At 38.8% G+C, this 24,405-nt stretch overlaps 1 protein-coding gene across 5 annotated transcripts in view; it reads right to left on the reverse strand.

Annotated features, from left to right (window-relative positions):
• The window catches only part of LOC133604628 (CCR4-NOT transcription complex subunit 3-like), a 53,645-nt gene that overhangs the window by 21,939 nt on the left and 7,301 nt on the right, over positions 1-24,405 (reverse strand). For 2 of the 5 annotated variants that reach the window (XM_061957943.2, XM_061957911.2), the window contains exons 3-10: positions 15,321-15,388; positions 15,153-15,239; positions 14,975-15,064; positions 14,767-14,895; positions 14,593-14,688; positions 7,569-7,791; positions 7,362-7,489; positions 1,314-1,370 (exon numbers count right to left, since the gene is read on the reverse strand). In XM_061957943.2, the coding sequence (XP_061813927.2) occupies positions 1,314-1,370; positions 7,362-7,489; positions 7,569-7,791; positions 14,593-14,688; positions 14,767-14,895; positions 14,975-15,064; positions 15,153-15,239; positions 15,321-15,388 (878 nt within the window). The remainder of the gene's footprint in view (positions 1-1,313; positions 1,371-7,361; positions 7,490-7,568; positions 7,792-14,592; positions 14,689-14,766; positions 14,896-14,974; positions 15,065-15,152; positions 15,240-15,320; positions 15,389-24,405) is intronic. The other 3 variants (XM_061957934.2, XM_061957926.2, XM_061957919.2) reach the window with 3 other exon arrangements.

The raw sequence follows: 24,405 nt of genomic DNA on the forward strand, positions 1-24,405 counted from the left end.
GTGTGAGAGTCCAGTCCATAGTGGATCTAACATAATAGTGTGAGAGTCCAGTCCATAGTGGATCTAACATAATAGTGTGAGAGTCAAGTCCATAGTGGATCTAACATAATAGTGTGAGAGTCCAGTCCATAGTGGATCTAGTTAATAATGTGAGAGTCCAGTCCATAGTGGATCTAACATAATAGTGTGAGAGTCCAGTCCATAGTGGATCTAACATAATAGTGTGAGAGTCCAGTCCATAGTGGATCTAGTTAATAATGTGAGAGTCCAGTCCATAGTGGATCTAACATAATAGTGAGAGTCCAGTCCATAGTGGATCTAACATAATAGTGAGAGTCCAGTCCATAGTGGATCTAACATAATAGTGTGAGAGTTCAGTCCGTAGTTCCATCCATCCATCCATTTTCTATAATAGTGTGAGAGTTCAGTCCATCGTGGATCTAACATAATAGTGTGAGAGTCCAGTCCATAGTGGTTCTAACATAATAGTGTGAGAGTCCAGTCCATAGTGGATCTAACATAATAGTCTGAGAGTCCAGTCCATAGTGGATCTAACATAATAGTGAGAGAGTCCAGTCCATAGTGGATCTAACATAATAGTGTGAGAGTCCAGTCCATAGTGGATGTAACATAATAGTGTGAGAGTCCAGTCCATAGTGGGGCCAGCAGGAGAGGTAGTAGTAAACAAGGTAATAACAAGGTACTCGTAAATAATGTAATAATAAACAAGGTAGTAATAAACATGGCATTAATAGTTATAGTAATAAACTAGGTAATAATAAACAGGGCAGTAGCAAACAAGGCAGTAGTTAACGAGGTAAGTGGTACACAAGGTAATCGTAAACAAGGTGGTCATCCACGAGGTGGTCGTAAACAAGGTGGTCGTTAGCAAGGTAATAATAAACATGGTAGTAATAATAGTAACAAACTAGGTAATAATAAACAAGGCAGTAGTTAACGAGGTAGTAAGTAATACACAAGGTGGTCGTAAATAAGGTAATAATAAACAAGGCAGTAGTTAACGAGGTAGTAAGTAATACACAAGGTGGTCGTTAACAAGGTGGTCGTAAATAAGGTAATAATAAACAAGGCAGTAGTTAACGAGGTAGTAAGTAGTACACAAGGTGGCCGTAAACAAGGTGGCCGTAAACAAGGTGGCCGTTAACAAGGTGGTCGTTAACAAGGTGGTCGTTAACAAGGTGGTCGTTAACAAGGTGGTAGTAAACAAGGTGGTAGTAAACATGTGAAGAAAGAGACCAGGCATGCAGAAGGTGACAGAAAGCAAGTTCCCACACAGGAGAAAAAGATCTCACCTGGCTAACTTCACTGTCTGTCGACCGTCCCCTTTTCTTATCGTCCTCGGAGTTGTCCTGCAGGAGGAGACAATCCACTTTTTAGTCAGCACAGCAGAGGATTACAACACAAGTGGGCTTGTGGGAGGTTAGACGCAGAACACGTGCATCACACAAGTTCTTTCCTCCACTTTCTACTAAACTGCAGAGAGTAGCGGCTGTCTCCTGGTGTAATTGTTTGTAGCGCACCGCCACGACAATAAAAACATTTAAAGAAATGTAATATATTGTAAGAAAGGATATACTGTATATTGTCTAATATTTACACACTATTGGCTGTACGGTAATTTGTTTGCAAAACATCTCAAATATAATAATTTTCCTTTATGCTTTATTTTGAAAATCAAGCATCTGAATAGCCTGTCAGCATAAGCACTACAGCTGAAAGACCCTGGAACAAAGTTGGCACTCTGCAAAACTAAGGAACTAAAAAATGTATTTCAAGTATTGTAAATTGCGGACTATAAGCCGCTAGCTATTTCCTACGCTTTGAACCCTGCGGCTTATCAAACTGTGCAGCTAATTTATTGTTTTTTTTTCCTTCGCTGACGGCCATAATGCAAATAGTTTTAATTAAACACAAGCAGAGACACAAAAAATGGTGTGTTATTGTTGGTGCCATGACCCAAAGTTGTGGACGAGTTCGCTCAATGCATGGGTGGCGGGTTGAAAATTAACTTCCTGCCTTGAACCAGAGGTAAAACCATCCATAGCGTTTCTACATGTATGGAGTCTTCATTCATCATTCCAAGCAATGTTTGTACAATGTTAATATACAGTTGTGTTCAAAATAATAGCAGTCCCACATCACTAGCAAGATAAATCACTGTTTTTGTTAGAATTTCAACTTCTACACTGCAAGTAAGTTTCTAGAATGTTTAGTAAAGGTATAGAAAACCAACAGACCCAACAGGCATGACGTGCATGCTGCTGATTCTGTGAAACTGAATCATTTACTGAAAGGGGCGTGTTCAAAGAAATAGCAGTGCGTAGTTCAATTAGTGAGGTCATTGATTATGTGGGAAAAAAAGGTGTTAAACACGTGGCCCTTATTTAAGGATCAAGGCAACTGACACTGCATATGCTGGCTGTGCATTTGTCCTTGGAAAAACAGAGTACAATGGGTCGTTGAAGACACTGTTCAGAAGAAGAGCATCCTTTAATAATTTAATAGAAGAGGGGAAAACCTATAAAGAAGTGCAGAAAATGATAGGCTGTTCAGCTAAAATGATATCAAATGCTTTAAAATGGCAGCCAAAACTAAAAAGGCGAGGAAGAAAAAGAAAAAGGACTATTGGAATGGATGGGAGAATAACCAAAATGGCAAAGGCTCAGCCAATGATCAGCTCCAGGAGGATCAAAGAAGATCTAAGATGGCCTGTGCGTACTGTAACAATCAGACCTGTGACTACTGTAACAATCAGACCTGTGAGTACTGTAACAATCAGACCTGTGAGTACTGTAACAATCAGACCTGTGACTACTGTAACAATCAGACCTGTGAGTACTGTAACAATCAGACCTGTGACTACTGTAACAATCAGACCTGTGACTACTGTAACAATCAGACCTGTGAGTACTGTAACAATCAGACCTGTGAGTACTGTAACAATCAGACCTGTGAGTACTGTAACAATCAGACCTGTGAGTTCTGTAACAATCAGACCTGTGACTACTGTAACAATCAGACCTGTGAGTACTGTAACAATCAGACCTGTGACTACTGTAACAATCAGACCTGTGAGTACTGTAACAATCAGACCACATCTATCTGAAGCCAAGCTACCAGCAAGAAGCCCCCGCAATGTCCCATTGTTAAAAAAAAGACGTGCTGAAGCGGTTACAATTTGCCAAAGAACCCATTGACTGGCCTAAAAAGAAATGGTGTAATATTTGTGGACTGATGAGAATAAGATTGTTCTTTTTGGGTCTAACGGCCACAGACAGTTTGTCAGACGTCCTGCAAAAACTGAATTCAAGCCCCAGTACATAGTGAAGACAGTGGTGCGAGCATCATGATATGGGGATGTTTCTCGTACTATGGTGTTGGTCCTATTTATAGCGTACCAGGGATCCTGGATCAGCTTGAGTACATCAGAATACTGGAAGAAGTCATGTTGCCATATGCTGAAGAGGAAATGCCCTTGAAATGGGTGTTTCAACAAGACAATGACCCCAAATATGCCAGCAAGCAAGCAAAATCATGGTTCCAGACAAACAGAATTCAAGTAATGAAGTGACCAGTACAATCCCCGGACGTTAATCCCATTGAAAACTTGTGGGCTGACATAAAAAAATGCTGTTCATGAGGCAAAACCAAAAACTGCAGAGGAATTGTGGAACGTAGTACAATTGTCCTGGGCTGCAATACCTGTTGACCGGTGCCAGAAGTTGGTGAACTCCATGTGCCACAGATGTGAAGCAGTTATCTGAAACTGTGGTTATGCAACTAAATTATAGTTAATAATTCTAAGGAAAGTTGAATCTGCAAGCCTTTCTTAGTTTATACAGTACATTTGAGTTTTGTAAAGAAAGATGTCAACATATAGAATGTGCAGTATCCCCAATGCATTTGTGTTCATTAAAATACAATTTATTTGAAGAATATTGAGGTTTACTCACCTTTTTAAACACACTGCTATTATTATGAACATAACTGTAACTAAAACAATTCCTACATACAAAAACGTCCAATGTGTGATGTCTGTAAGAGTGTCTAATGCATATTTGTACGTGCTATGAGTTTTTACCTTGTTAAATAAAGGAAAATTAATGAATTTAGGGCTGGGCAATATATCAATATACTGGATATATCGCAGGTTTGTCTCTGTGCGATATAGAAAATGACTAGATGGTGATATTGGAGTATACCTTCTCACGCAGTTGCTTTTAGCTGCGGGCATTACACTACAGGCTTTTATCACTCTTCCTTGTCTCTCCTTCTCACAGAGACATAAAACAAGCGCACCTTCTTACATACGTCACATACTGTCGCGTCATACACCCTCGCTGAGCAGAGAGGTAGCAGCATGGGTAACATTAGCTGTGATGCTAGCGGAGTGGTGCGAGTGGTAAACTTATCACTTTCCTCTGGCACTGTTCCCCTAGCATTCAAGAAAGCGGTTATTCATCCTCTGCTCAAAAGACCTAACCTTGATCCTGACCTCATGGTAGACTACCGACCGGTGTCTCACCTTCCCTTTATTTCGAAAATCCTCGAAAAAATTGTCGCACAGCAGCTAAATGAACACTTAGTGTCTAACAATCTCTGTGAACCTTTTCAATCCGGTTTCAGGACAAATCACTCTACGGAGACAGCCCTCGCAAAAATGACTAATGATCTACTGCTAACGATGGATTCTGATGCGTCATCTATGTTGCTGCTTCTTGATCTTAGCGCTGCTTTCGATACCGTCGATCATAATATTTTATTAGAGCATATCAAAACACGTATTGGTATGTCAGTCTTAGCTTTGTCGTGGTTTAACTCTTATCTTACTGACAGGATGCAGTGCGTCTCCCATAATAATGTGACCTCAGACTATGTTAAGGTAACGTGCAGAGTTCCTCAGGGTTCGGTTCTTGGCCCTGCACTCTTTAGTAATTACATGCTGCCGCTAGGCGACATCATACGCAAATACGGTGTTAGCTTTCATTGTTATGCTGATGACACCCAACTCTACATGCCCCTAAAGCTGACCAACACGCCGGATTGTAGTCAACTGGAGGCGTGTCTTAATGAAATTAAACAATGGATGTCCGCTAACTTCTTGCAACTCAACGCTAAGAAAACGGAAATGCTGATTATCGGTCCTGCTAAACACCGACATTTATTTAATAATACCACCTTAACATTTGACAACCAAACAATTACACAAGGCGAATCAGTAAAGAATCTGGGTATTATCTTCCACCTAGCTCTCTCGTTTGAGTCACACATTAAGAGTGTTACTAAAACGGCCTTCTTTCATCTCCGTAATATCGCTAAAATTCGTTCTATTTTATCCACTAGCGACGCTGAGATCATTATTCATACGTTCGTTACGTCTCGTCTCGACTACTGTAACGTATTATTTTCGGGTCTCCCTATGTCTAGCATTAAAAGATTACAATTGGTACAAAATGCGGCTGCTAGACTTTTGACAAGAACAAGAAAGTTTGATCATATTACGCCTATACTGGCTCACCTGCACTGGCTTCCTGTGCACTTAAGATGTGACTTTAAGGTTTTACTACTTACGTATAAAATACTACACGGTCTAGCTCCGTCCTATCTTGTCGATTGTATTGTACCATATGTCCCGGCAAGAAATCTGCGTTCAAAGAACTCCGGCTTATTAGTGATTCCCAGAGCCCAAAAAAAGTCTGCGGGCTATAGAGCGTTTTCTATTGGGGCTCCAGTACTATGGAATGCCCTCCCGGTAACAATTAGAGATGCTACCTCAGTAGAAGCATTTAAGTCCCATCTTAAAACTCATTTGTATACTCTAGCCTTTAAATAAACCCCCCTTTAGACCAGTTGATCTGCCGTTTCTTTTCTTTTCTCCTCTGCTCCCCACTTCCTTGTGGAGGGCGGGGGGCACAGGTCCGGTGGCCATGGATGAAGTGCTGGCTGTCCAGAGTCGGGACCCGGGGTGGACCGCTCGCCTGTGCATCGGCTGGGAACATCTCTGCGCTGCTGACCCGTCTCCGCTCGGGATGGTGTCCTGCTGGCCCCACTATGGACTGGACTCTTACTATTATGTTGGATTCACTATGGACTGGACTCTCACAATATTATGTCAGACCCACTCGACATTCATTGCATTCGGTCTCCCCTAGAGGGGGGGGGGTTACCCACATATGCGGTCCTCTCCAAGGTTTCTCATAGTCATTCACATCGACGTCCCACTGGGGTGAGTTTTTCCTTGCCCTTATGTGGGCTTTGTACAGAGGATGTCGTTGTGGCTTGTGCAGCCCTTTGAGACACTTGTGATTTAGGGCTATATAAATAAACATTGATTGATTGATTGAAAGAAGGTGCGAATCTGGTAACAAATGAAGGAAAAATGAATTCCTAAGATAAACAGCACAGGGCCCATCGTCTGGCGGTGGTTTGGCTTCAAGCGGGAAGATGTCGAACAAGTATGCGGCAAAAGCGTTGCTACAAAAAGTAGCAGCACTGCTAATTTGTAGCATCATTTGAAAAGTCACCCGCTAGAGAATGAAGAGTGCTTGAAACTCCGCATGTCAACATCTCCGTTCGGTGCCACACCCACAAAATGCCCAAGCAACCATTTCCACATCAACACCGTATAAAACAAATAGTCAACAACAGAAGGAGATAACGTCCGCAGGAACCTACCACATAGTGAAGGACATACACTATTTGATTTCCTATTATGCAGCTCATTTTTATTTGACACTTATTGAAATATCTTGTGTGACATCATGCACAAAAGTGCACTTTATTTGTTTGAAACTATTGTAGTTGCGTTCTGTACAAAAAGTGGACTTTAATTTAGTGTTGTTTTGATATGTCATCTTAGTGACATCATGCATAAAAGTGCACTAATAGCTTGTTTTAAAATGTCTCTGACAATCTTGCACTTTCTGTTTGGAAATGACATGAATATTTGTGCCACTGCTTAATAAATGTTTAATAAATACACTTTTGCTAAATTGACTTAGTTGTGATTTCCCTCTCTGGATGAAAGTTTAAAAGTAGCATATATTAATGCAGTATGAAGAAGAATGTTTTAATGTAGACACATAGAATCATCATACTGCTGTCATTATATGCATCAAGTGTTCATTCAAGGCTAAGGCAAAATATCCACATATATATGGTGTATCGTGACATGGCTTAAAAATATTGAGATATTAATAAAAGGTCATATCGCCCAGCCCTAAATGAATTAATAAAATATATTAGAGCACAGGCCACCTTTTGAGGAAATAGGTTTTCTGTATGTACGGCAAACAAGAGCAATCATTGACGTTGAAAAAGGCACAAAGGAAAGCACTCACTGCAGCGCACGTGGCCGGCGATGGAGGTATGGGCGAGGAGGAGGTGGTTGAAGTGGGAGTGCTGCTGGAGTGGAGATACATTTCATCCTCCAAGTTGCCTTGGCCCGACGGAGAGGTGGCCACTAACGCTGCAGCGGGAACAAAGCACGGCCTCCTGAAGCAGTGCGCCTAAAAGAAGAGCTGCGCTACAAACGGCGGTGGGCTCACGTATGTCTTCCAGATCCAAGTCGTCATACAGGAACTCGTTCTCTTCGAAGTCAGGGTCTTGAGAAGAGTCGATGTAGTACTCCACGTCGTCTTTGATCTTCTGAATGGCGTCCACCGGCACCGAGTCGTTGTCCAGCATACGCAAAATGGTCTCCAACATGCGAATGTGGAACCGATGTCTCTCGATCAGCCGCTTGAGCTCGTCGATGCGATCTTGCTTCTGCTTGACGGAGAGGAGGATGAGTTTTCAAGTGCAAACATGCGGAGCGCCATGCTTACAAGGGGAACTGCACTTTATCTTTCACAATCCCCATGTAAGACAAGAACATATTTTTTGTTAGCAAATGTCAGCTAACAACGGAGCCAATTGTAGTACTGCATTCCGCCTTTAAAGTGCTGTAAAAAACATCCAAAAGCCTTCATCATCCTTTTATTTACACACTAAGTATATATGCAATGTAGTAACATTCATAACATGTAATATTTACGTACGTTGCTATACAGATCCAACTTTAGTGAAACACTAATCATCATGTAGCAGTATTGCTAAGTGCTAAACAAGATGTACAAACTATAAACATAAAAAAAAAAAAACACTTACTGTACAATGTCTGCTCTCACTGCAATGGCCAACTAATGGGATGTTTAAATCTTCCCGGTTAGATGAAGAATTCCTCATAATCCTCACAAAAGGGTTAAAAAAAACAAGTTTCTGATAACAGAAGTATTTTCGTGTCTTTCTCGCCATCTCCCCAGGTCTCGGGTTTATTTCCGCAAAATTCTACTATCCAGGTCAGAGACATGATTTATCATCTAGACCAGTGTTTTTCAACCACTGTGCTGCGGCACACTAGTGCGCCGTGAGATGCAGTCTGGTGTGCCGTGGGAGATTATCTAATTTCACCTATTCGGGTTAAAAATATTTTTTGCAAAGCAGTAATTATAGTCTGCAAATGATGTATTGTTGTTGAGTGTCGGTGCTGTCCAGAGCAACCGTGTAATACTCTTCCATATCAGTAGGTGGCTTATTGCTTTGTAGATGTCGGAAAGAGCGGAAGGCAGCATGCAGGTAAAAATGTGTATAATGCTTAAACTAAAAATAAACAAAAGGCGAGTGCCCCTAAGAAAAGGCTTTGAAGCGTAGGGAAGGCTATGCAGAACGAAACTAAAACTGAACTGGCTACAAAGTAAACAAAAACAGAATGCTGGACAACAGCAAAGACTTACTGTGGAGCAAAGACGGCGTCCACAAAGTAGATCCGAACATGACATGACAATCAACAATGTCCTCACAAAGAAGGATAAAAACAACTGAAATATTCTTGATTGCTAAAACAAAGTACTGTATTTTTCGGACTATAAGTCGCAGTATTTTTTCATAGTTTGGCCGAGGGTGCGACTTATACTCAGGAGCGTCTTATGTGTGAAATGATTAACACATTAGCGTAAAATATCAAATAATATGATTTAGCTCATTCACGTAAGAGACTAGACGTATAACATTTCATGGGATTTAGTGATTAGGAGTGACAGATTGTTTGGTAAACGTATAGCATGTTCTATATGTTATAGTTATTTGAATGACTCTTACCATAATATGTTACGTTAACATACCAGTTGGTTATTTATGCCTCATAACGTACACTTATTCAGCCTGTTGTTCACTATTCTTTATTTATTTTAAATTGCCTTTCAAATGTCTATTCTTGGTGTTAGCTTTTATCAAATACATTTCCCCCAAAAATGCGACTTATACTCCAGTGCGACTTATATGTTTTTTTCCTTCTTTATTATGCATTTTCGGCTGGTGCGACGTATACTCTGGAGCGCCTTATAGTCCGAAAAATACTGTAGATGCGGGAAATATCGCTCAAAGGAAGACATGTAACTGCTACTGGAAAATATTTAAAAAAAGAGAAAAAGCCACCAAAATAGGAGCACAAGACAAGAACTAAAACACTACACACAGAAAACAGCAAAAAACTCAAAATAAGTCACGACAGTACACCTACTTTGAGACAAGAGCTATAGTGATGCATGCTTGGTTATGCTTTAAAGTCATATCCAACAATTGCGACAACGACTTTTTATTGTCAACAGAGTTTCATTTTTTAATGATTTCTGCTGGTGGTGTGCCTCCGCATTTTTTCAACGTAAAAAAGGTGTCATGGCTCAAAAAAGGTTGAAAAGCACTGATCTAGACTCAGAGGCGATGCAGCAGCTCAATATGTCAATACAGCCGCATAAGCTAGTTCTCTCTCAAGCGGCCCCATTTACACTGCACACCCAATTACATTTATTTGCCCTCAAGGGACACAGATTGGACATTTTTTTTTTGCCAATTTAAACGCTCCTTAGTGCCTAAAGACTGACCTTTTCGCATCAGATTCAGGCCACATCAGGAGATAATCCGAATCCGATCTTTTCAGATGTGACTTCAGTCTAAACGGCAATGTGAGCTGAACGAGACTCGTATGGGACTTCTGGGAAAAGATGCCAGCAGAAGTGGGTACTTCATCACAACATCCAGCTTCCGTGAGCAACGTCTATTTTCAACAGCCACATTTTCGGTGCATCACTCGTCAACAGTGCACAAGTAATAGGGCCATATGTAATGGGGCCGTGAATCTTTGGCCACCACATCATTCAGAATCAAAACAATTCTCGATTCAAAATCAATAAATTTTTAAAAATAACATTGGGTGCCAGTTCTATGATTAACTACATCCCTCCATAAAATAGATAACACAGCTCGGATAAACTGTTATATTATTTTGAAAGAAACTACCGTATTTTTCAGACTATAAGTCGCAGTATTTTTTCATAATTTGGCCGGGGGTGCGACTTATACTCAGGAGCGACTTGTGTGAAATGATGAACACATTAGTGTAAAATATCAAATAATATTATTTATCTCATTCACGTATGAGACTAGACGTATAAGATTTCATGGGATTCAGCGATTAGGAGTGACAGATTGTTTGGTAAACGTATAGCATGTTCTATATGTTATAGTTATTTGAATGACTCTTACCATAATATGTTACGTTAACATACCAGTTGGTTATTTATGCCTCATATAACGTACACTTATTCAGCCTGTTGTTCACTATTCTTTATTTATTTTAAATTGCCTTTCAAATGTCTATTCTTGCTGTTGGCTTTTATCAAATACATTTCCCCAAAAAATGCGACTTATACTCCAGTGCGACTTATGTTTTTTTCCTTCTTTATTATGCATTTTCGGCAGGTGCGACTTATATTCCGAAAAATACGGTAGTTTTGTTTGATAAAATTAGACCCAAATATTTACTGAAGACACATTTTGGAAAAAATTACTTAAAAAATAAATTTGAAAAAATTGCTTTGATTTTCTTTTAACCAATTAATTGTTACACATAATCGAAATTCGATCAATTTGACACCCCTAATATGTAATATATGAATATATATTGTGATTTCAAAGAAAAAGTGATTGTTGAAGGACGAAAATCAATACTTTGCTTACGTACATTGTGTAAGTTGACTCGATCCACACTGATGTCTGTGCCTCCTTTACTTAACGTCCATAAAAGATTACAACCCTCCCAAATATATTTCACTATATACATCCATTCATACACTATGTTACTTTCATTTAAAAGACACTCATTATTAAGGTGTGACAACTTTTATTTTATTTTGTAGTAGCGACTTCTGTGGTCATTTACGCAATCCTTTGTTTCTACTTTATCGAACTGTGCACTGTATTGACGTGGAGGCCACATCGGGGCCATGTAGGGGCCTGTACGGGTTTACACTGGAGTCTGATACAGATCACATTTTACTTGTAGTGCAAACAGTCAGCTGAAGAAAAAAAAATCTGATTTTGAAAATACACGAGATGTGTAAATAAACAGTCTGCGATCACGGTGCCTCTAAAAGTAGTTCCTTGGTGTTAGCGCTTACAAGAATATCGCTAATACGCGCTTTTTGGATGTTTATGGCCGCAATAGAGCAGTGTTTTTCAACCTTTTTTGAGCCAAGGCACATTTTATTTAATAAAAAAAATACGGAGGCACACCACTAGCAGAAAAGGTTAAAAAATGAAACTCCACCTGGTTGTCGTGCCTTATTTTGAATTTGTTGTTGTTTTCTGTGTGTAGTGCTTTAGTTCCTGTCTTGCGCTGTTATTTTGGAGACCCTTCCTGTTTTGGTGTTCTCCTGTAGCAGCTTCACGCCTTCCTTTGAGTGCTATTGCCCGCACTTGCTTTGTATTCGCAATCAAGACTATTTAAGTTGTGCATACGCTACCCTCCTTTGTGGGGACACTGTTGATTGTCATGTGGACGCCGTCTTTGCTCCACACGCTGTAAGTTTTTGCTGTTGTCCAGCATTCTGTTTTTGTTGACTTTGTAGCCAGTTCAGTTTTACTTTTGTTTTACATAGCCATCCCTATGCTTCAGTGCCTTTTCCTAGCGGGACTTGCCTTTTGTTCATTTTTGGTTTAAGCGTGACATACCTTTTTACCTGCACGCTGTCTCCCGCTGCATATTGGGATCACGATAAACCATCCTCGACGCGTTCCGACTTCTACAAAAGCAATGAACTACCTGCTGCCACCTACTGATTTCAATCAATCAATGTTTATTTGTATAGCCCTAAATCACAAGTGTCTCAAAGGGCTGCACGAGCCACAACGACATCCGCGGTACAGAGCCCACATAAGGGCAAGGAAAAACTCACAACCCCAATGGGACGTCGATGTTAATGACTATGAGAAACCTTGGAGAGGAACGCATATGGACGTCGAGTGGGTCTGACATAATAGTGAGAGTCCAGTCCATAGTGGATCTAACATAACAGTGAGAGTCCAGTCCATAGTGGATCTAACATAATAGTGTGAGTGTCCAGTCCATAGTGGATCTAACATAATAGTGTGAGAGTCCAGTCCATAGTGGATCTAACATAATATTGTGAGAGTCCAGTCCATAGTGGATCTAACATAATAGTGAGAGTCCAGTCCATAGTGGATCTAACATAATAGTGTGAGAGTCCAGTCCATAGTGGATCTAACATAATATTGTGAGAGTCCAGTCCATAGTGGATCTAACAGTATAGTGTGAGAGTCCAGTCCATAGTGGATCTAACATAATAGTGTGAGAGTCCAGTCCATAGTGGATCTAACATAATAGTGAGAGTCCAGTCCATAGTGGATCTAACATAATAGTGAGAGAGTCCAGTCCATAGTGGATCTAACATAATAGTGTGAGAGTCCAGTCCATAGTGGATCTAACATAATAGTGTGAGAGTCCAGTCCATAGTGGCTCTAACATAAAAGTGAGAGTCCAGTCCATAGTGGATCTAACATAATAGTGAGAGTTCAGTCCATAGTGGATCTAACATAATAGTGAGAGTCCAGTCCATAGTGGATCTAACATAATAGTGAGAGTCCAGTCCATAGTGGATCTAACATAATAGTGTGAGTCCAGTCCATAGTGGATCTAACATAATAGTGTGAGAGTCCAGTCCATAGTGGATCTAACGTAATAGTGAGAGTCCAGTTCATTGTCGATCTAACATAATAGTGAGAGTCCAGTCCATAGTGGGGCCTGCAGGAGACCATCTCGAGCGGAGACAGGTCAGCAGCGCAGAGATGTCCCCAACCGATGCACAGGCGAGCGGTCCACCCCGGGTCCGATATGGAGTATTACAAGATTACCCTGCCAAGCTCTACACAGCACAGGCACCAAACAACGGCACATTATTATGATTATTGATTAGGTGAAGTTGAATACCGTATTTTCCGCACTATAAGGCGCACCTAAAAACCTCCAATTTTGTCAAAAGCTGACAGTGCGCCTTATAATCCGGTGTGCCTTATATATGGACCAATATTGAGCCTCCAACAGGTAAAAGTTTCAATCAATCAATCAATCAATCAATCAATCAATCAATCAATCGCAGCTATGGTAAGCCGCCCCCGTAGAAGAAGAAGAAGCGCGCGGTGCATGCTGGGATATATGACTGTGCGAGGCGTGCCGTTTTGATATACATTTGTTAGTTTATGTAAAGAGCCCAAAATGGCTCCTATTAAGAGACATGCTTACGACGCAGAGTTGAAACTTAAGAGGATCAGTCACGCAGTAGAACACGGGAATATAGCAGCAGCGACACTGACTCCATTAATGACCACTTCCACGAGATGCCGTATCCGCCCAACTGTTTAATTCGGACACTGAAGAAGAAGAATAATTGGAGGGATTCGTGGATGAGGAATAAGTTCATAAAGTGAGCTCTACATGTTTACTTTGTGTGTTGTGTTGTGTGACATTAACGTTTGAGCAACGTTGAGTTATTGATATATTGTTATTGCTCTGCACTATTTGGAGTGTTACTATATTGTGATTGCACTAACCTTTGACTTACCGTAACAGTATCACTGTTTTTTACCTGTTTATTGAATCAGGGAAAAGTTCCCCTCCACTATGTGATATAAATGTTGCACTACATGTTATACCTTGCTGTTAAAAGATAAACAAAACACCACGTCACTGACTTTACCTCAGGGAAAATAATAAAACAGCTGTTTATTCATTTTGGGAGTGAACAGAGTTGTCAGAACGCTGGTTTGTAAAGTTTGACTGACCTATCTGACTGTTTTGTTGACATTCCCTTTAGCGCAGCTCCATCTAATGGATGCATAGGTGCGCCTTATATATGAACAAAGTTTTGAAATATGCCATTCATTGAAGGTGCGCCTTATAATCCGGTGCGCCTTAAAGTGCAGGAAATACGATAATTTCCCACGGCACACCAGACACTATCTCACGGCACACTAGTGTGCCGCGGCACAGTGGTTGAAAATCACTGCAATAGAGTACTCCCATTAGCTGCATTGTTAGACACCTTTTACTTGCCTTATTTTACGACTTAGAATGCATAGAAAAAAGAAAAACGTGCTCTTGTCTTCCATAGGGTTTGCGAATGATAGACATTTTCTTTTTTAAAGTGCAGTTCCCCTTTTACGTAAAGCTAAACTGACCTCTTTATCGCCCTTCTTCTTTCGCGTTTGAACGGAAAGCGACTCCACCTCACTTTCAAACTGATCCACCTGCATATTTAAAGTGTCTATGGTATTCTACGGGAGGAGAGGACAAGCAGTGAGGTTTTCCCTGAGTCCAAATGTCTCCGTCCTTGGGAACAGAAGGTGCGTTACCGTCAGCCATTGGCCCGTCTCCTCCTTTTCCCGCTGAGCCGGGTCGACTTTTTGAGCCAGCCCCAAGCCTTCTTTGGAGTAGGCTTTCGTTTTTGTTTCCCGCTCCACCACTTTGAAGCGCTCCATTTGCTACACAGAACACAAGAGTCAAACGCTAGGGAGGGAGAAGGTATCTTCAATAGCCCGAGGAGATGCAACGGCGTCGTACCGTCTCGATAAGCTTACGGTTCTCCACTAGCTGCCGTTTGTCTTTGATCTCGTTGGAGGCTACCCATGTTTTTATCTGATCTCTCAATCGCTGGAAAGATTAGGAGACGTTAGAAGCATGTTGGTGGTTTGAGGGAAACCGCAGCCGTAACGAGGGTGGCGCAGCTCCTTAGCCATACCTGTAGTTTTTTAATCTCTTTCTTGAGGTCAGCCTCGTATTTTTCCTTCTGGTTTGCGTTGGCCGCATTGTGAAGCTGAAATATAAACTGTCACGTTATATTCCAGTGTTTTTATTTGTTTCCTTGCGTTGAAATGGTCAAGAGAAGCACAAGAGACAAGATTCTCACCTTTTGCCAGATGTCTTCAAACTGTTCCACACCTTCAGCTACTTTTTTCAAACATCGGTCAATCTCCCCTGTGAGGGAGGGAGAAAGAGAGAAGTGCGTGTCATTCAATGCTCGGGGCAACAAATAACCACAAGAACATTTGTCGCCATCGTCATTTGACGTCATCACTTGTGTTTTTTACGGAGGGACGCAAATCGCTGATACATTTTGCTGGACGATATATTGACCTACAAAACAATGTGGATAAATGATATTATCGTCTACATTAGGTTTGTACGGTATACCGGTACTAGCATAGTACCGCGATACTAATGAATCATATTCAGTACAATACCGCCTCTAAAAAGTACCGGGCTCCCCCACTTTTTTAAACGGGCATGACGGCACGTCGTCGTCATGTCGCAACATTACTGGTTTTACGAGCAGAGGAGCATGACCGGCAGCGCACACACACACAGAGTACTTACAAGCAGACACAGTGTGTAGACAGAAAAGGGAGAACGGACGCATTTTGGTCCAAAAACTAATGATATTGAAACGCCCTCAGGAAGAGGTGCTTTAAGACATGGCTAGCTAGCTAGCAGCTAACATCCATTCGCCTTCGGAAGTGTTTTAGCTACTTCTAAATCACTAATCATTGTCTCCATGGCAACACAGTATCATCCCTGCAGGACAAGAAATAGCTAAACATGCTTCACTACACACCGTAGGAGGATACAATAGCTCACCGCCGTCACAATGTAAACAAACGCCATGGGTGGATCTACACCTGACATCCACTATAATGATACTATAGAACAGGAGCGTATCTAGTCGATATTACAATGATTAAATCAATATTTCTTTAGCATCCCAAAATCTTTTTTAGTTTTTGTAAAATGTATATTATGTTTATAAAGTCAGGAAATATGTCCCTGTACACATGAGGACTTTGAATATGACCAATGTATGATACTGTAACTACTTTTACATTTGTGGTATCATCCAAAACTAATGTAAAGTATCAAACAGAGGAATAAGTGATTATTACATTTTAACAGAAGTGTAGATAGAACATGTTAAAACAGAAAATAAGCACATAAACAGTAAATGAAGAAGTGGATTAATAATCAATTTTTACAGTTTGTCCCTCATAATGTGTACAAAATAATAGGTGTATAAATGACACAATATGTTACTGCATACGTCAGCAGACTAATTAGGAGTCTTTGTTTGCTTAAAAGACAAGTTGTCTCGTATGTTCACTATTTTATTTAAGGACACAATTGCAACAAGAAACACATGTTTAATGTATCGTAAGATTTTTTTTGTTACAATAAAGCCAATAATGCCATTTTTTGTGGTCCCCTTTATTTAGAGAAGTATCAAAATACATTTTGGTACCAGTACCAAAATATTGGTATCTACATTATTTTGAGACCAAATTAACCACTGATAACACATAATAATAATGCAATCATACCCATCCATCCATCCATCCATCCATTTTCTACCGCTTGTCCCGTTCGGGGTCGCGGGGGGTGCTGAAGCCTATCTCAGCTGCATTCGAACAGAAGGCGGGGTACACCCTGGACAAGTCGCCATCTCATCGCAGGGCCAACACAGATAGACAGACAACATTCACACTCACATTCACACACTAGGGACCATTTAGTGTTGCCAATCAACCTATCCCCAAATGCAATAAACTTGTATTACCGTATTTTTTGGACTATAAGTTGCTCCGGAGTATAAGGCGCACCGGCCGAAAATGCATAATAAAGAAGGAAAAAAACATATAAGTCACACTGGAGTATAAGTCGCATTTTTGGTGGAAATGTATTTGATAAAAGCCAACAGCAAGAATAGACATTTGAAAGGCAATTTAAAATAAATGAAGAATAGTGAACAACAGGCTGAATAAGTGTACGTTATATGAGGCATAAATAACCACCTGGTATGTTAACGTAACATATTATGGTAAGAGTCATTCAAATAACTATAACATATAGAACATGCTATACGTTTACCAAACAATCTGTCACTCCTAATCGCTAAATCCCATGAAATCTTCTCCCTCGGTGTCGCCTCTGGTATGTCCTTTCTTTCTGCTGCTCGATCGCCGTTCTCTGCAGCATATTTCACTACGTCCAGCTTGTAATCTGTAGTATATGATTTCCTTTTCGGTGACATTTTAGTTCAGCCCTTCTCAGTTTTTATAAGTTACCGCCAATGTTGATGTGATCCATTTTAATAGCTCCGGCAGTAGCGTATAGCATATAGCAGTTAGCATCCCATGACCCACAATGCACTTCTGCCATGACCCGCCCCCGCCGAATTCTTATTGGTTGGCGTGTGTGTGACGATTGCTGACATTTTCTTCGTCGCTCACGTGAATGAGATAAATAATATTATTTGTTATTTTACGGTAATGTGTTAATCATTTCACACATAAGTCGCTCCGGAGTATACGTCGCACCCCCGGCCAAACTATGAAAAAAACGACGACTTATAGTTCGAAAAATACGGTACTTGTATATGTAGGCCCTGATGGAATGGCGTCGTTTCGTATTACTCGCATTTTAGAGGAACTGAACATGCACGGAAAAGTAACACTCGAGCGCGTTCGGTTCTGCGGAAAAACATTTCCGGGGTTTGGAACATGAAATGTCAAAAATGACTCTGTCATGCCCCCTTAAAAAATGTACCCCTTCCAACATTTTTACATGTTGCCACGAAAATCGCGGGAGACGTCTATCATTTGAAAACAAACAGCAAGTCGGCAATATTGGTTTCCGTCGACCATTTTTAGGCCAGAAACAGGGGTCGTACTTTAATGTTTGACCAAACGAGTTGCTCTTAAGATGACAGACTCAACAGATGGACGATGATAAATTGCGAGGAAATTTTGTCTACGCCATAAACTGATTCGATTGATTTGGATTCGATTCAAGAACTCCTTCATTCCGCTGTACAATCACTGGCCATACAGCAATAGATGATATCTGTCTATTACCTGACATGTTAGCTACCTCTCTTTTTTTATAATGTCTATTTTATGCTGCAGCTGTTACATATACTGTAATATTGTACATGGTCATTGTAATATATTGCATATATTATATAAAAATATAATATGATATAATAATATAATATATCAGTATGGGCAAATTATTTTGACTCGGGGGCCAAATTTAGTGAAAAAAATGTGTCTGGGTGCCGGGTATATCTATTTTTAGGAACACTAATACAAAATCTCACAATAATGAATGCTAAAAACGTTATAACAGACCGCCTTAAAAAAAACGGAATGGAATTTTACATTTTTTTACTGAATGAGACACCCAGAATGTACATACAAATAAAGAATGTTACAATATTAACTACGAAGGATAAAAGATTGAATATTCACAACATATGAACGTCACACCCGCTCTCCATCCACATATTTTACAATCAAGCGAAACGCAACAAAAATGCAACAAACACAAGGAAATATGAATGCGAAGGGTAAAAAATAAACCCACCTACAATCTGATATATGTGATATAGCACTAAGATTTAGAACTTTGTTGTAAAAATCTCCTTCCATGTCTGTCTCGGACACCCGTATTTCAGGTTCTGGAAACACTCTGTGGAAACGATCCCCACCCACACTGCTTGGTGCCTCGTCTGAGCTGCTGTGACCCACATTACCATAGTAACTAATTAGATTACCATAGTAACTAATTACATTACCATAGTAACAAGTATATCATGCAAAAGTGCAGATTCCAACCGGGGCCCATTCAACGCTGCTGGCAGCTTTAATTTAACATTGTAGATGGAATGAAAGAAATAATAAACATAAAATATACACTGTGAGCAAAATGTTTCACTTGAATATCAAATTTGGCCCGGGAATGACATCATGCCGGCCCCCAAGTTCGGTTCAAAGCTTGGGAGAGTGACATTTTTGAAGGAAAATCCCTACATATATTATTTATATGTTGTTATTTACAGATGAACACTGACATTTATTATTTATATATTATTTACAGATACACACTAGGGCTGGGCGATATGGCCTTTTTTTAATATCTCGATACTTGTAGGCCATATCGCGATACAAGATATATATGTGGATATTTTGCCTTAGCCTTGAATGAACACTTGATGCATATATGACAGCAGTATGATGATTCTATGTGTCTACATTAAAACATTCTTCTTCATACTGCATTAATATATGCTACTTTTAAACTTTCATGCAGAGAGGGAAATCACAACTACGGTAAGTCAATTTAGCAAAAGTGTATTTATTAAAGAGTTATTAAGCAGTGGCACAAACATTCATGTCATTTCCAAACAGAAAGTGCAAGATTGTCAGAGACATTTTAAAACCAATAAAGTGCACTTTTGTGCATGATGACACACAAGATATTTCATAAGTGTCACATAAAAATGAGCTGCATATCAAATAGTATATGTCCTACGGTGTTGATGTGGAAATAGTTGCTTCGGCATTTAGTTGGTGTGGCACTGAACGTGAGACGTGACGTATGTAAGAAGGTGCGCTTGTTTTTAAGTCTCTGTGAGAAGGAGAGACAGGAAAGAGTGAGAAACACATGCAGTGTAATGCCCCGCAGCTAAAAGCAACTGCGTGAGAACGTATACTCCAATATCACCATATAGTCATTTTCTATATCGCACAGAGACAAACCCGCGATATATCCAGTATATTCCATATATCGCCCAGCCCTAATACACACTGACCTTTATTATTTATATATTATTTACAGATACACTGACATTTATTATTCACATATTGTTATTTACAAATAAACCCTGACATGTATTATTTATATATTATTTACAGATAAATACTGACCTTTTTTTAATATATATGATACATGGGTTGTACTTGTATAGCGCTTTTCTACCTTCAAAAGGTACTCAAAGCGCTTTGACACTATTTCCACATTCACACACTGATGGCGGGAGCTGCCCTGCAAGGCCCTAACCACCCATCAGGAGCAATGGTGAAGTGTCTTGCTCAAGGACACAACGGACGTGACGAGGTTGGTAGAAGGTGGGGATTGAACCAGGAACCCTCTCAGGTTACTGGCACGGCCACGCTATATATATACCTATAGCGTATATATACATATATATACAGTATACATATATATACAGTATATATATATATATATATATATATATATATATATATACATATACACACTATATATACATACACACACACACATATACATATATACACATACATATATATATATATACACATACATATATTATATATATGTATATACACACACACACATATATATACATATACATAGTTATTTACAGAAAAATACTGACATGTATTGATATATTTACAGATAAACACTGACCTTTTTTATTTATATATTGTTATTCACAGAAAAACACTGACATTTAATATTTATACATTTTTTATTTACAGATAAACACTGATATGTAGTATGTATAGATTGTTATTTACAGATGAAATGGACCAAAAGGAATCACCTGACTCATTAATTCATCATTTGCTGAGAGGATGACTTTCTGACTGTTGGACATTGTAGACAAAAGCTTGACTTTTTATGAATAATTCGGTACACTATATATATTTTTTTAAATCATATTGTTTTGTATACTATTGCTTCGGATTTAAATGTACTTTTTAGTCAAATAACCTAATATTATTTAGGTATTATTTACATGGTATCAGTATAGAAATGTAGTACCCCACTCCTCCATGCGTCATCAGCCTGATTAGTATAAACTACCTGATGTGTGAAATGCGGTGGAAACACAAACCACACACTTCTACAGGAACCCATAGATCTAGGAACCAGAGGTTCCAGCAACCACGCTTTTGGTGGACAAGGGCCTATTGTTTCTTATAGTGAACTCTACTTCACTGTACAACCTTTTCCATGTATTAATACTGTTCAAGAAACCATTTAACTCGTAAGTCAAAGTTCCACTATATCGACTGTCGTGATACCAAGTACAAGAGTCATAAATACTCAGTGCTACAACAATTACATTGATTTTCTTCATAAACACAAAACTTTTGTCATTGTTTAAAAGTCAGGAAGTAGGTCCCTGGACACAGGAGAACTGTAACTACTTGGTATTGGATCCATACCCACATTTGTAGTCTTACCAAAACTTTTGTAAAGAGTGCAAGTGCTGATTACATTTAAGCAGAAGTGTAGCTCAAACACGTTAAAACAGAAAGTAAGCAGACATTACCATTTAATGAACAAGCAGATTAATAATCCATCATTATGTGTAGAAAATAATAGTAACACAATATGTTACTGCATACGTCAGCAGACTAATGGTAGCTAAGTACCGTGTGACTTGTTGAAGGGTGGACTAGCAAAGTAACATTTTTTATATTTTTTTCAATATATTTATTTATTTTTTTTATTATGAATGTATTAATCAATTAACAAAACAATACACAACAATGCAATCCAATTCCGAAACCAAACCCGTCCCAGCAACATTAAGAACAACAATAAACAGAGCAATTGAGGACACACAAATCCAAATGTAGTGAAACAAAAATGAACATTATCGACAACAGCATCAATATTAGTAACAATTTCAAAATAGCAGTGATTAAAAAACCCTCATTGACATCATCATTAAAAACATTAATAAAAAATTAGAAATGAACAATAGTACTTACACTTGCATCACATCTCATAAGCCCGACAACACACCGCGTCCAACATTCTCCACAAAGATACAAGTCATATTTTGGTTCATTTATTAGTTGAAACAAATTTAAATAATGGATCCCATATTCCAATATATGACTCATTATTATCTAAACTAAATGCCGTTTGTTCTACTGACATCATCTCCATAGCTTGTGTGTAGCAGTCAGTAAGAGTTGGACTATCAACAGCTATCCATTTTTTTAATATTACCCTTTTTGTTATTACCGGTATGCATATTGAAAGAAAAGCATTTTTACTCTTTGATGACACGTTACTAAATTGATGTAGATCCCCAAGAATACAAGTTTGCAGTGTCATTGGGATGTTTATATTAAGGAATGTGATTGCTTCTTTTGTTGTTTTAAACCATAACTCTTTTATTCTCTGACATTCCCACAATAAATGAACAAGAGTTCCCTCAGCTGCCCGACACTTCATACATAACTTGCTATCTACTACGCCAATTTGAACAGCTGAGAAGATGTCAAAAACAATCTACTCAATATCTTAAATTGAGTCAGCTTATCTTTAATGCTTCTAAAGGGCTTATTGGCATTTTTCCAAATATCATTCCAAGATATGTCTCTTTCATCTCAAATGTTTAAGTCCATCATCCATTTCCCAGCACATGCATTATTTGCATTTCTAGTGTGGTGTTCATTTATTATTCCATAAAATAGTTTAATTTCTTAATTGTATCTTGATTAAAAAGTGCATCTTCCAGTTCATGGCTATTTAAAGACATACTTTCAGAGGATATGCATTTATTTACAGCGTGTTTTAAAGAGATAAAATGTAAAAAAATGATTGATGATGATGATTATATTGATCAACTAAATCATTGAACGGTTTAAAAGGGTTTTTATTAATAATATGATGAGGTTTAGTAATACCTCTGTCTTTCCATGTTGTCCATTTAACCACATTTTTATTAATGATAATATTAGGATTGTACCAAAGCGGATGATTGACAGATGTCATTGGGTTGATTCCTAGTATTTTCTGACACAGTATTAGAATGTTAAAGGTGGCTTCTATTGGGCTCTGCCTCAATTCATTAGGTATTTTTTTAATATAATATAAGCTTCCCACATCAATGTCCAAATTCATTAACAAATTTTTTTCTATGTTGATCCAGTCCTTATCTGCAGAAGAATGAGATAAGTGGCTTGCTTGTTCACAAGCGAAGGAGATATAATAATTTAAGAAGTTTGGTAATTGTAGTCCTCCTTTATCTTGTGTACAAGACAACCTTAAGTATGAACTTCTTTCCACACCATATCAAATGTGATATCATTGTATGTATTTTCTTAAACCAACTTTCATTAATTAGGACAGGCATCGTTTTCAGTATATAATTAACTGCTGGCAGTATACTCATTTTTACTATGTTCACCCGACCCCAAAGTGATATTTGGAGACGTGACCAGCGTTCCATTTTGGATTCTATCTTATTTTTTAAATGTTTAAGATTTATATCTCTACTTGCATAAAGGTTTGGTGTAATGTGTAGTCCTAGATATACGATTTCTGCCTCTTTCCATTTCATTTTGGAGGTCTGAACTTGTGATTTCTTGCAGTGTTTAAGTGGTAATATTTCACATTTGTCCCAATGGACTTTATACCCTGATAAACAGCCATATTCAGTGATGACATCATTGATATAGTGAAGAGAGGAGTTAACATGTGACAGCTAGAGAATGATGTTGTCACAATACATCCATAGCTTATTATGCTGAGAGCCAATTTTTATACCATGAATATTATTTTCACTTCTTATTTTTGCAGCTAAGGGTTCAATAACCAAATTAAATAATAATCCAGATGCAGGACATCCCTGTTTTACTCCTCTTTTTAACGAAAAAGGTTCTGAAATATGATTATTGGTTTTGACTGATGCCATGGGTCTTGTATAAAGCATCTTAATCCATTGTACAAAATTATCTCCAAATCCAAATTTACATATGTGCTAAACATAAATGAGCAGTTTATGCCTTCTCCGCATCAACAGTACATACTGCTGTGGGATAAGGGAGACTTCTAGCATAGTAAGTAACATTGAACAATTTCCTTGTACTGTCTGAAGATTGTCGACCTTCCATGAAGCCAGTTTGGTCATCATGAATTAATTTTCCTATTACATTTGATAATCGTGTGACTAAGATTTTTGCCAAGATTTTATTGTCCATATTGGCTAGGGATAAAGGACGATAATTACTGCAATTCAATGGGTGTTTATCCTTTTTATGTATCAATGAGATATGAGAAAAATTGAAGGTTGGAGAAAACAATTGGTTATTAAATGAAGATTGGTATATTTGCAATAATAGAGAAGACAAATCTTCACTGAATATTTGATA

Source organism: Nerophis lumbriciformis, linkage group LG04 (assembly GCF_033978685.3).
Source record: "Nerophis lumbriciformis linkage group LG04, RoL_Nlum_v2.1, whole genome shotgun sequence".
Classification (NCBI taxonomy): Eukaryota; Metazoa; Chordata; class Actinopteri; order Syngnathiformes; family Syngnathidae; genus Nerophis; species Nerophis lumbriciformis.